This window comes from Trypanosoma brucei, chromosome 7 (assembly GCF_000002445.2).
Source record: "Trypanosoma brucei brucei TREU927 chromosome 7, complete sequence".
In the NCBI taxonomy this organism is placed as follows: Eukaryota; Euglenozoa; class Kinetoplastea; order Trypanosomatida; family Trypanosomatidae; genus Trypanosoma; species Trypanosoma brucei.
In genome coordinates, this window is record NC_007280.1 from 2,009,070 (window position 1) to 2,021,857 (window position 12,788).

A 12,788-nucleotide genomic window follows, 5' to 3' on the forward strand; every position below is an offset into this window, starting at 1 on the left:
CGTCCTTTTCCTTTCTTCCATTCCACCACCACCATACGGCTACACACACACATATATATATATATATATATATATAAATATATAAATATATATAAATATATGTGTGGCCGTAGCATCCCCCACAAGCACAAGCCAAACCAAATAAAGCAACGCTGAAGAGAACAGAAACTGGAAAGAGTTGATGTACGCTCACGGAACGGGCAAAGCCGCTCCTTTCAACGAACCCACAACGTAAAGTCTGCCCTGCAGGCATACGTTCATAAGCTACAGCAGATAAACGAATGCACACAAGGACGCCTATACATACGTATGCATATATGCATATATGCGCATGTGTGTTTACTTTGTCACCACTCCCGTACAAGAATGGGGAAATATGTCTCACTGTTAATGCCACAACTCCGGGTTGTTGGAGTCGAATCTCTTCATTGCTACCGCCGCGTTGGCCGAAGTCCTTTGGGCTTTGCTATTGTTGTCGCGCACTTTGGGATGTGCCGTTCAGCCGTCATTTGGGCGAACTTCCGCCCGCAGTGTGGACAGGGCACCCGGTCATCATATTCTGCCGGCAACGGCACCGGTTGTGACAACTGCCTTTGCTGTGTACTTTTGCTACCGGTACTCTGCGCGCCACTTTTCCCGCCCGGGGCATCTTCCGGTGTCACCTGCCGCATCGCGCGCATTGCGGCCTGAAACTGTTCATGCTGAATCTTCCACTTAGGTAGTTTGGCTTGTCCACCCATTTGGGCGGTAGTGTTCTGCTTACCTGCGCCAAAGGTTCCACCGTCGCCTCTGCCGTGTGAGATGTGGGACGATGGTGCAACATCGTGGATCCCTTCGATACCTTCCAAGCGTTGCCCCTTCATGTCAAACACACGCCGCTTCTTTTGCACTTTCGCACAGGCCGCTTCGTGGCGAGCTAAGATGGAGGAGCGAAACGTTCTCCCGCATAGGTTACAGGGAAGCAATGGCTCGTTTGCCGGAGGTGGAGGCGCTACTCCGCTCTTGCCTACATCATTGTAACTAATGCCACCGCCACTACCACCAACCACAACATCGTCCAACGAGGCAGCACCGCCTGCTGAAGCGCCAGCCTGCCGTTGCCCGTAGCCGGATACAGCAGTGTTGTTATTGTTGCTGTTCCCACTATTCGTACCGGTGGCATGTGGGCGCCCGTGCTTCTTTGAGGTTGTGGGTGCCCCATCACCAGCCTTAACACCTTGCTTCGGAGGTCGCGAGCCGCCTGTCGTTTCGTTCGTGAGATGTTCTCTATCGCTGAAGTTGTTACGGTTGCCACCACCAACGGGTATATCGTCGAACTGCAGCGCTACACCACCTCCTTGTTGCCCTGAACCGGCCCCCTTGGCCAATGCCGTCCGTGATGGAGCCGCAGTTTTCCCCTGTGGTGCAGGAGGTGCTGCTTGACGGATTGCACCACCACCGCCGTTATCTTCGTTTTCATGCGGTACACTCACATCATAGTTCCATGCCGGCTTCTGTGACTTCCCTCGCCTCCCCGTTGCTGCTGGCGTGGGGCTCGGGCGCAATACCCACTCTTCCTCGCCACCTTGTGGTTCATCTATCACTCCACCGCCGCTCTCCTTGTTGTTGCCACGCGGCACCACTTGACGGTTTGCCCCAAATGCGGTGTCGTGGGTCACAGCTGGTGAGAACATGCGTGTCGCGACGTCATACGCCTCATTGACGCCGTTAAAGGCACCGTTATTGTTGTTGTTTCCCCTACCCGCGTGGGGACCTGCACCGGCGCCTCGCACTGACTGCGTAGGCTCTCCTCCCATCATCTGTTGCTGTTTCCTCCGTTGTTGCTCTTTAAATTGCGCTATGGAGGCCCTTAGGGAGTCCATTGAAATACTACCTCCGAACTCTGGAACCGCTCCTTCAACAAGTGTTGATACCGCGGGTGTGCTAATACTGGCGGATGAAAAACTATTGGCATGAGGATTATCCACCTGAACCAGTTGGTCAGATAACATGGCCCAAAGTTGTCGTGCCTGATCGGGAGTGATGATCCCCGCCCGTGTCGCTCGCTTGAAGTCCTCCTCGACGACATTTGCGATTCGGCGGGCGCGGGCGGGTGGGTGGAGGCTCGTCCGCCCTCCAGTGAGTGTGCCGGGTGCTGAAGGAGGCACTTCTGCAGATTCCCACTGCACAGATGGAGCCACAGGGGGTTGCTTCTGCGTTAATCCTTCAACGCCGTTACTATCCTCCTCGGTGTGCTGCCGTGAGGCGGAAGGGGAGAAGCGTCTCTGTTCACGAGTAATTCGTTGCTGCCGCTCTTCTCGAATCTTTTTGGCGCGCTCAATCTGTGCGGCACGTTTGGCCGCGTAGTCCTGTACAAAATCTGTTGCTGACGACGGCTCGTGGGGCATTTTGAAAATGCACTGTCCTCTATACTGCAGTGTATGTTTTTTTTTTAAATGTACGCTAGAGATGTTGTTGCCCCTAATAATATATATATATATATATGTCTGTATGTGTGTGTTTTGTGTGCGTCTACAGCCCTCTTTCTTACCCTTAAGTAAACCTCGACCACGACTGCACAAGCACCAGCTACTGCAACTACTACTGCTTTACCCTCAAAGTGTTGTACTTCCCTTGATTTAACTTCCGCCTCGCCTGGGGCTTTTTCGGTCCCCTTCACTTACTTTTCCGGGTTTCCTCCCTTCCAGTCTCTTCTCTTTTCTTCCCTCTTTTTTTTTTTAATTATTATTATTATTTTTTCTTGTGTTACTGTATATGTTATGTGTGGATTGCTACAATTACAGCACTAACCACCGGTGTGTGTTTATGGAAAATTAAGGGGGAAGAGAAAGTGTAGGAAACAATGGCCGATTCAAAATTCATTTTGCACAAGAACATTGGGGGAGAAAAGCAGCAAGTAGGAATAACAACTGCACTACTGAATACGGCACATTATCCTAAATTTTGAGGGAATTACTCCCACAAAAGGAAAACAAAACAAAACAAGTAAACAACATCAGCACAGTGGCAAATTTGAATTACCTTTCGTTAGAGCCGTCTTGCCCCATTTTTTATAAACCACCCTACTCAAGTTTGCTTTTTTTTTTTTTAATGACTAACACGGATATGTTCAACCCCCTCCTGGCGCGCGCCAATATTTACGACAGGTACTGCCATAATCATTGCCACCGATTTCATTACTCCTCTTTTGGCATCATCGTTGCTTCAGTTCATGGTGCCGTAAGAGTGTGCCGTGAAATGAAGAATACATAACCTATTCCAGTCCACACGCCTAAGCAATTCATTTAATATCTTTTTATTTTTTATTTTTTGGCTTGCTGAGCACATATTTACACACGCCTTCCCTTTTCCTCTTCCTAACTACTCGACAATGCCGCACCGGTAGGGTTTACCTTCAGGCTCCTTACCTTAACTTAACTTGTTTTATCTTATATATATATATATATCATTGTATTCCCCTTCAGTCATTATTTTCCTTTTGTGGCATCCTTCACTCTCAAAACTCCCCTCCCCCCGTTCCAATTCAAGATGTCAGTTTTTCTTTTCCCTTTTACGGAGCGAATATGGGATATTTTGCCATGAGTGGCGCGATGCGTTGGCGCACTTCCTTTGTAATGGCCTCTGGTTTTGTTGGTACTGCGTATTCGAGGCAGTGGTGTGCGGGGTCGTCAAACTGGTTGGCTGACACGGCCGCAATGAGTTCCACGACGATCAGCTGAACCTTTTCGACATTCGCCGCCATGACTTTGCGAACGCTTTCTGCATCGACGTGCGGGGCGTCGCTCCATGCATCCATATCCGTTACGGCGGCCACGACGAGGTACGCCATTTCTGCTTCCCTCGCCAGTTTTGACTCCGTGGAGGTGGTCATTCCAATAAGGTGACCGTTGAGACTTTTGTTGATGAGTGATTCTGCGCGTGTACTGAACTGAGGGCCGGACATCGTGACGAGTGTGGCGCCGTTGTGTAGTTTCCATGGCTTGCCACCGCTCACTGCTGTGGTTAACTTCCCCATTGCCTTTGTCAGCGTATCATGTGCAAGCTTCCGGAAGTTGGCAGAAAGCGGATAGGCGTAGTCCACGTGGGCCACGATGCCTTCGCCAAAGAAGGTGGTCCTTCGGCCAGTGGTGCGATCGATGAGCTGATCGACAAGAACCATATCGCCTGGTTGGTACTCTGCATCCAACGATCCCACTGCATTGACGCCAATGAGGTATTTTACGCCCAGCAACTTCAGGGCGTAGATGTTGGCTCGATAGTTCACTTCATCGGGCGTGAATTCGTGGCTGTAGCCATGGCGAGGAATAAAGGCGCACAGCACGCCAGAGACGGTAGCGACCGATATGCTTCCACTTGGCATGCCGTACGGTGTAGGAATGGTGTACTTCTTGACATTTTGCATCGCGTTGAGGTTGTACGTGCCTGACCCTCCAATAACACCAATGAGCACTGGGGCATCGTGGGGACTCGTGTACATCATGTTAGAGCAGCTTTCAGTCGTGGTTATTTACTTTGTTTCTTGTTGTTTTTATTATTTGTACGTTACTTTTATTTCTTAATGTTCCAGTGAAGGGAGAAGCGGGCCATTAGCACTCAAATAACATATAAGTAGTGACCTTTATGTGCGGCACCCAGCACCGCCTCGAGGCTGTGCCTCCACGCACACTTTGTTGATGTTGTTAATACTTCACTATTTTTATTCTCTTAATATATTAACTGCCTTTTCCCTTTTGATTCGCGTTTATATCTGCACTCGCATGTGTCTTAACTCTTTGTTTATTCCTGCGCTTCGTTACCACATCTTATTTTCGCTACTCTTGCTCTTCCTTGCCGTCGCGGGGAAGCGATGGCTTTGTGTTTCGGCCCTTCTGCTTTCTTCTTTTCACACACACAAAAAGAAAAAGGGCGAAACGTTCCAGTAAAGTGAGTCTTGCGGAGCGATCGGCAACTTCTCTCGCATGTCTGATCAAAGTCAACCAATGTTTGCTTTTTATTTCAATCCCACGGCACTCTGCAGCAAAATCTCGCTTCTCATCTGAAAGACTCTTTAACTTCAGTTTCCGGACAATTTCACGCGGGCCGTCAGTTACTGCCAAAGGAGCAAAATCAAAATAAAACAAAGGAAAAGAGGCGGCGCCACACTAAGAACACGTATATCGTTCTTAACCGTCAGTAGCTACGGAAAAAAAGAGAATGAAAGCAACATGGACGGCGCTAACTGTCAGGTTGGGAACTGCTGATAGCACATCTTCCAGTGCTCGTGGCATTCTAGTGTCCTACATGCGTTAAAGGCCTCCTTACTTCTTTGACTTCTTTCTTTCCTTCCACGGAAGCATATAACTCTTCACACCGGGTGCTTTCATGCCGCGCAGTCATTCACGCAGCCATCCATTGTCGGCCGTTTTCATTGCTTCTTTTCCCCCTCCTCCGCATTCACAGCAGAGTATTCAGCTCACCTCATGAACTGCTTTTTGTAGTCTACAAATGCGGAAAGATTTTCCACCACCTCGGACAGGTTTCCCTCCTCATCAAAATCCGGGAGGACAACCTTGTAATTCCGCATCATGTCTCGTTGCTGCTGCGACCGCCGCTTACTGTAAGCCTGGAATTGTTGGATGAATAACACCAACGCCTGCTGAATCCGTAGAGGAAGGTACACCGTTTCATGGTGCTGTTCGTCAAGAAACAAATCCATTATTTGGTTGGCTGCTTCGCATCGGACGCGCCACTCACCATCTGCTTTCGTGAAGTTCATCAACCAACGCCGCCGTTCCTCACGGGGACCAGGCGGTGGAGGGCAGTTGATTTCCACCGGTGCCGCGCGACCCGCTTGCGGATTTAACTTCTCCGCCTGCAGAGCGCCAAGTGCAAAGCGGGCCGCTGCTTCTGTTGCCTCCGTTGTGTGGAGAGAGGCGCATACGCTACAAGCAACTCCCACACATGCCTGCCGCTGTTGAGTGCTGGCAGCGGGTTCCCACGCCAGCCGCGTCACGATGTCCACATCCGCTGGCCTGGCACTAAGATGATTCACTACCTGAAGCGGACCGCCAGCCTCCGCAGTTTGCTTGCGCTGCAGCGTCCAGAGCATCTGCACCAGCGACTCCAACTGAAGAAGAAGAAGGTACACCCCTTTTGCCTTCCCTGATGAGGAGTAAGATGATGGTGAATGTGCAGGTGTTATCACCCCCGCTTCTGATGTATCCTCCTGCACTTCTCTGGAAAGGAGTTGTGCTCGCCTCTCCAGTGCATTGATGATGGCTCTCCAGATGCTCGAGGGCGCGTCTCCAAGATCTTTCCACCCGACCATCAGCAGCAACGTGTTCGCCAGGCCCCACACGCCTACTTCGTTGGATAGCACCAATCGCTGCAGTTTGGTGATGAGGCTCCCACTCCCTGATGTTCCCGCAGCTGCTCGTAACGCCTGTTCAACAACTACATCCTCTTCGTGTTGCTGCTGCACGGCGGCGAAAGTAGTAGTGGCACAATTTCCACCAATACCAGCACTACAACTAGCGTTATTAACGTCGCCCGCACCAGTTTCATCCGATGTGGTAGTCGGCATCCGTAGTGCGTCACGCATGAGTTTGCCCACCACAAACATGGCGTTGTTGCTGTAAAGCAACTTTGCTGCCTCATTCTGCCGGAAGGCGACCTCGTCATCCACGTTGGGTTCGTTCAAGCTGCAAATCACGTCTACCACTACATGTAACACGTGCACAGCTGCCTGTACACAACGCAGACGGTGCTGTGCTCGCGCAAGGTAATACGTACGAACTCCCTCTGAAAGCGTACACGTTTGCATAAGCAGTGGGACCGTACGACTCCACTCGTCGTGTGGTGGGTGAGCGTTCAACACGGTGACAACAAGCGGAAGCACGCGAGCAGCATTTACAGATGTGGGCGATGTGTTCATAAGAGTTCCTTGTACGTGAAGAGAGACTTCACACAACTGATACAACACATTGTGCCTAGTCACACTCAGTATCAACGCGTCCTCTGTTCCACAACTCTCGATCTCTTCCATAACATTCGCATTGGCACCTGTGCCTCTTGCGCTCGCTAATGCGGTTTTGAGGGAGCAAACTTCAGCTTCTAGCCACGCCTTCGCTTGCTCTGCGTCGAGCGCAGCTGTGAGAAATGACTGGTGGGGTGCCATGGCTTCTGCAGACAAGAGTAGCGTAGACAGTGCTTCATTCTCTCCACTCAACACGTGCAGCACTTCACTACCAGCTACGGCAACTGCCGCAAATATCTCTGCTTCACGGCGCCTGTAGTGCTGAATCCACACGAGAGCTTCTTCCTCATTGCTCCCGAAAGAATGACTCAAAGGCGGTTCAACACTTTGTTGCTGCGGCTGTAGCGCTTCCCATGCCGCGCCAGTGGCTGCCTCAATCACGCACAGCAATGACTTTGCTGCATGAGCTGTCGAAAAGGCATTGGCTATCTGTTCATTCCCCTCCACGCACACCGCAATAAGCTGAAGAATCTCCTCCAGTGCTCGAAGAAGGCTGAAAGGAGGCATGTTATCCAAGTCCGCACTCGCTATGATGCTCTTGCAGCTGTTCGCGTCGGCGGCATTGTTATCATTGCCGTCATCATATTCGGCAATGGTGTCTGTACCCGCTCCTCCTAGACGACGGTTCACAATTGCCGAGTACGACGTGATTCCGCGCCGCCGCGACTCCGTTGCGCTTTCCCACGTATCAATCAGCAGCTTCACAAGCCCTTCACAAAAGTTGACCCGTTCATCCTTTGTTTCGAGTGGTGTCGTGAGGTTTGGTTCTCCTCTACCGTTGTTGTTGCTGTTACTTCCCTTTTCATTTCCAGCGCCCTGTTTCTGCGATAGAGCACATGTGGAGATGGTTGCTCCTGCTAACGTGTCCACCACGACATCGTCGCTGCCGCTCACAATCATGTTTCGCAACGCTCCTGCAGCTGCTGATTTGATGTGCAGCAGTCCCCGCCTGGTTATGACTTGACGAGCATCAGCGTTCAGTTCTGCTTCTCCCTCCTCTTCAGCTTGTCCTTCTCCTTCTTGTCGACTGGAGAGCTGCACATGCGGGTTAGCCGGCTCTGCGGCGAGGAGAAGTTCGGCAAGTCGCTGCGGTACACCATGGGAGAGAAGAGTGGCATGTGCCTGCGGCTGCAGAGCGAAGGAAATTATATTCATGCAACCCTCCTCCATTTCTTCCCATCGTGCTGCGTAGAGCTTCGCCACGCATGACGGGGCGGCAGAAATTCCTGCCCCTTCACTGGCTTTATCGGTGTAGTTACTGGCATTGTGCTTGTTTCTTGCATTCGGCGCGGTATGACGTTTAGGTCTGAAACCCCTTTTTGAGTGTGCGCCCATTGGTTTCCTTCGTTGTTATCGTCGTCGCTTTTCCCGCAACGTCCTCTGTGTTGAGCGGCTGTACCATGCCGTGCAAGAATGATCAAATGTGAGAACCATGCGTCACGATGGCATGGCGGAGGGAAGAAAAAGCGGGATAATTAATTTATTCAAGTATGTGAGAAGGGGGGGGGGGAGGGAGGGTATCATGCGCATTTATGTTGTTCAGATGCATGTGCATATTTATGCAAGGTAGGCAATGCTGAGAATAGCGTAAAGCGTTTAGTGAATGAAACAATTGAACCTCATATCATGCATTGGATGTAGAAACAAGAGAACAATTTATCTCTTTCGTGTTAAAAACGAAAAACAAAACAACAACAACAACAAAATAACTCCACTCTTTCACCCCCTCTTCCACCATGGCAAATTCATATCTCATCATTCCCTCTTCAGTCCCGGAGATATTCACCATTCAATCACTTTCATAATTGCCTTCTTTTTTTTTTTCTACTGGAGGACGACGGGGGCTGAAGTAAAAGGTGAAGCGCCACCAACAATGAAGAAGAAACGACACGTACAGGAAAACAAACAAATATATTTTTACGTGAGTGTATTTGTTTCTTTTTTTTTTTTTGCATATTTATATGTGAAATTAACGTTCAGTGGGGTGAGGTCAGTGAGCCAGGACTCTACTGCAATTTGCAGTCCAAACAAACAAAATAAATAAACTGAGAGAAGGGGAGATAAGGGGTTAGGGTTAGGGTTGGGGAAACAAAATGAGCGAGTGGAGAACCTAACATGCGGCCGCACACCCGCGAAGTAAAAAGATAAATAAATATCGGAAGCGAGACGTATTCAAACCAAAGCAGTTATACGGCAGCCAAAAGAAACAACAACAACAACAACAATAGACAGTGTCCATGAAGAGAGTACACAATAATAATAGAGGAAAATACGTAAGGAAATGAAAAGAAATCACGTGCAAAGGACCGGGTGCATAACAAATGATTCTTTTTTTTCCTTGTGTGTTTATGTGCTACTGCTTTAACGCGAGTGTGTTCATGTAAATATTGTCATGAACAGGCGAGGAGGAACGGGTGAATCAAGAGAGTTTTAGTGGGTTAAATATTTTGTCCAACGGCAGCCCCTCAAGGTATCCACGTAACTTCGCTCCGTTATTTTTATTTTTCTATTCCACGCTCTCAGCCTCTTCCTCTTCTTCTTCTTACTTCCTTCCGTCTTTTATATTCCCTCTCTTTTCCTTCTTTCCCACTATTTTTATCGTTCGCGCGTCATGAAAAAGTTTCCATGCGGTAATGCCAAACTTCAAATAAGTTGTGCGTGTGTGTGTGTGTGTGTGGGAAACCCTTGACAAAATGTAATAATGGAAGGAGAGTCGGATGCATAACTGTTGAAATATGTAACGCGATATTCATCAGCTTGGAAACCAATATCGACAACACCAAAAATAATAATAGCAGCGATATAATAATGAAGCTTTAGAGACGTAAGGATAAAAGTAGAAAAAAAATCAAATAATGATGATAAAAATGGACCGAACCCCTCCCGTGGTGAATCACCAACCGTTGTCTAATCCCTTCATCAACCATTTTTGTGAACAATAATAACAATAACAACAACAAAAGAACGATAATATAAATAAGTAAATAAATAAATAAATATATATATATTTATTACTCTTTTTTCTTTTTTCCATCTACTTCTTTCCCCTTCCACAGCCCGTACACGAACATTCAATTGCCGACCACCTTTCCGTGTCGATTGAGTTTTTTTTTTCTTTCTTCCTTTCCTTCTTTTACACCACACCTCTCAAGCAACCTTTTACAGCTGTTCTTGCAAAAGGAATATATGACATCATGTACCACGCCATTGCGCCGAATTGCACCAGACACAACAACAGAACCAATAATGCACTACTGAGTAGTAATGCTGCGAGAAGTGTGAGCCCCATGGCAATAACAAACACAGTTGTGGCCACCCAACGGCCTTCACTAAACATACGCTGAACTTGTGTTTTGGGACCTGCAAGGAATAATGTACCACCGATGGACGCCACGTTTCCAAGCGTATAAACCACAGCAAATGTGGCCACATCTGAGCGAAGGATGGCACCAAAACTCAGAAGGGAAAGGAGAGATCCAATACCCATGCAGACGCCGCAGCCAATTAACCGCTGTTTCCATGAAAGTGATGGACATATCGGCTGCGTTTCATCCTCTTCAATAATACTTCCATTACTTCCAACCGCAGCTGCTGTGGGAACCGCGTTCTTAACTACATCTACAAAAGCGCTCATAACTTCCTTTGATTTTTTCTTTTCCCTTATCTTCCCTATGCTTCAACCTCCTTCCTATTCTTACTACTTTATAATACCTTCCCTTGTGTTGTCCAAGTAGAGCACGCTTTAATATCTTTCGTTTGGAGTGGGCACAAATGGACCTCTTCGTTGAATGCGATATTTTGAAAAACAAAAAGGAAAAAAAAAACAAGGGCAGATAGATAGACAGCGGTGGAAAAATAACGTAAATGATCAACTTCCCCCGTTCACATATATATATATATATATATATATAATATATGCAGCAGAAGCGCAGGACCAAGTAAGCACAGGAAACGAGGAAGTCTGAAAAAAGCAAAAAGAAAAAACAACAACAACAAAAGAAGAATTGAAAGGGGCTTTGATGCGACAGTTTCGGGGAAATCAGTTTCTCTCTCTTTCTCTTTCTATATTTTTATTTTTATTAAAAAAATCGTCTTCTATTTTCCATTTTTCAAACATGTGTTGCGCGGCCACTTATATAATAAAATTACTCAGTTTATTTTAATGTGTCTTGACCCTAATATCGTCTTCCTATTCCTTCTTCTTCTCTTTCTTGCTTGAATCCCCGTTTGTTTAATCGAAACATTCCATTATTTACCCCAGCTAATATTTGTGTTCAATGCCAAGCTTGCGAGACCTTGAATTCACCACACTGCCGACTTTTTCTTCCCCACACTCCATTCGACCGTCACGCAATCATGTAAAGAAATGATTCAAAAAGAAAATAAATTACCAAATGTTGCTTTTTTTTTTTTTTAAGATCCGCGGACGGTGTACTTCATGAAATAATCGTAAAAGCTCACCCCACTAAATGACGCGTCACGATGATCATACAAGTAGCGCCGAGTTTCATAGAACAGTGAGGGTTCCAAAGGGACCTCCAACACCGCCACTAATTCCTCTTGCTGTTGCAGACTCATCCTTTTTCCCCTTTTGCCACCCACAACATTTTTGTTAGCAGCTATATATTCAGCAAGTATTGTTTCTGCGCGTTGTTTATAATTCTTGCATGGCACTCGGTGGGCAGCGGACCAATGCTCACGCTGACACTCTTCACTGCAATAATACACCGCCTTGCAACTGCTGCAACGCAACAAACCTTCCCCGCCGCATTTAACGCCGTGCTTCTGACAGTTGGCGCACAGCAAATGACTACTGCGGGAGACGAGTGGGATGAGATGAAGTAACGTTGTGGAAGCGTCAACAAACATCAAGTCGCATGCACGTTCCAACTGCTCTGCGGACCACCTCACCACTGTGGTTTGCGAAAGAGTTGCCGTTCCTTCATCAGGTGCTTCTTCAGCTGTGACAATATCCGGTAGAGCCGCGAGGATATCCTTAAGTGCAACACGAGTGTCATCATCACACTCCACGCCACTACTCAAATTAGTCTGACCGTTGTCATCATTTAAACCACAGCCATCACTATCCACACTACGCCTCAAACGCTGCCGCAGGGCACGGCGAAGCTCCAGTGAAGATGTTGTTGTCTTCGGCGCGGAATTAACGTCACCTTCGTTTCCAATGAGTTCCCGCACCGCTATGACAAACCACGGGAGCCGCGCCAAATACTCAAGGTTGGCACGGGCGTAATGGTTAATCTTTTGCACCACCTCTTCCTTCGGTGAGAATATCCCGTAGCTTCTGGCACCGCTAATGGCATTTATACTGCTGGTAGAGTTTCTGTCGTTAGCTCCTGCAGAACGCAGCGGCTGCACACTCTCCATACGGCACAACTCGCCCAACAGTGCTGCCGTCTCCCAGCGACATTCCTGCGCCACAGCATTGCTGCGCTGAGCGAGAAAGAAAGCGATTCCCTTCAGCAAAGCTTCGCGGCGCCGTGTATTTTCTTCACTGTAACCCATAACTCCAGTTGCATCGGTGTTGCGTAGCGGTTCATGTTCAAATAAGAAGAGTTTCACACTCGGGTGAAAGGCCACAGTATACAATGCAACGAGATGATAGGCACGATCCTCCATTGCGACATACGGTGCAGTAAGGCGATCAAATATTTGGTCAAGTGTCACCGGATCGGGGCGCGGCGGTAGAGGAAGTGATGACGTGTTGCTGCTATTGTTCGAGGGCATCCTGAAACGCAATGCTAACAAAACGAAA

The 12,788-nt window shown here is 48.1% G+C and overlaps 5 protein-coding genes across 5 annotated transcripts, besides 15 other annotated features; all 5 read right to left on the bottom strand.

Moving 5' to 3' along the window:
* Nucleotides 1–12,788: part of a sequence feature (sequence corresponds to BAC RPCI93-21H15) that runs on past both edges of the window.
* Nucleotides 52–101: a microsatellite.
* Nucleotides 432–2,387, bottom strand: Tb927.7.7030 (hypothetical protein, conserved; the record flags this gene model as incomplete). The annotated part of the gene is made up of 1 exon (XM_841230.1): nucleotides 432–2,387. The coding sequence occupies one exon, from the start codon at nucleotides 2,385–2,387 to the stop codon at nucleotides 432–434; it is 1,956 nt and encodes a 651-aa protein (XP_846323.1).
* Nucleotides 2,462–2,484: a sequence feature (AT_rich).
* Nucleotides 2,673–2,718: a sequence feature (CT-rich).
* Nucleotides 2,719–2,739: a sequence feature (AT_rich).
* Nucleotides 3,283–3,311: a sequence feature (AT_rich).
* Tb927.7.7040 (methylthioadenosine phosphorylase, putative) lies at nucleotides 3,551–4,480 on the bottom strand (the record flags this gene model as incomplete). The annotated part of the gene is made up of 1 exon (XM_841231.1): nucleotides 3,551–4,480. One exon carries the CDS (start codon nucleotides 4,478–4,480, stop codon nucleotides 3,551–3,553), a length of 930 nt encoding a protein of 309 aa, XP_846324.1.
* Nucleotides 5,453–8,350, bottom strand: Tb927.7.7050 (hypothetical protein, conserved; the record flags this gene model as incomplete). Its single annotated transcript, XM_841232.1, has 1 exon — nucleotides 5,453–8,350. One exon carries the CDS (start codon nucleotides 8,348–8,350, stop codon nucleotides 5,453–5,455), a length of 2,898 nt encoding a protein of 965 aa, XP_846325.1.
* Nucleotides 7,997–8,036: a sequence feature (CT-rich).
* Nucleotides 9,221–9,240: a microsatellite.
* Nucleotides 9,539–9,599: a sequence feature (CT-rich).
* Nucleotides 9,669–9,692: a microsatellite.
* Nucleotides 9,950–9,986: a microsatellite.
* Nucleotides 9,988–10,022: a microsatellite.
* Nucleotides 10,120–10,149: a microsatellite.
* Nucleotides 10,149–10,649, bottom strand: Tb927.7.7060 (hypothetical protein, conserved; the record flags this gene model as incomplete). The annotated part of the gene is made up of 1 exon (XM_841233.1): nucleotides 10,149–10,649. The coding sequence occupies one exon, from the start codon at nucleotides 10,647–10,649 to the stop codon at nucleotides 10,149–10,151; it is 501 nt and encodes a 166-aa protein (XP_846326.1).
* Nucleotides 10,902–10,932: a microsatellite.
* Nucleotides 11,079–11,104: a sequence feature (AT_rich).
* Tb927.7.7070 (hypothetical protein, conserved) lies at nucleotides 11,429–12,760 on the bottom strand (the record flags this gene model as incomplete). Its single annotated transcript, XM_841234.1, has 1 exon — nucleotides 11,429–12,760. The coding sequence occupies one exon, from the start codon at nucleotides 12,758–12,760 to the stop codon at nucleotides 11,429–11,431; it is 1,332 nt and encodes a 443-aa protein (XP_846327.1).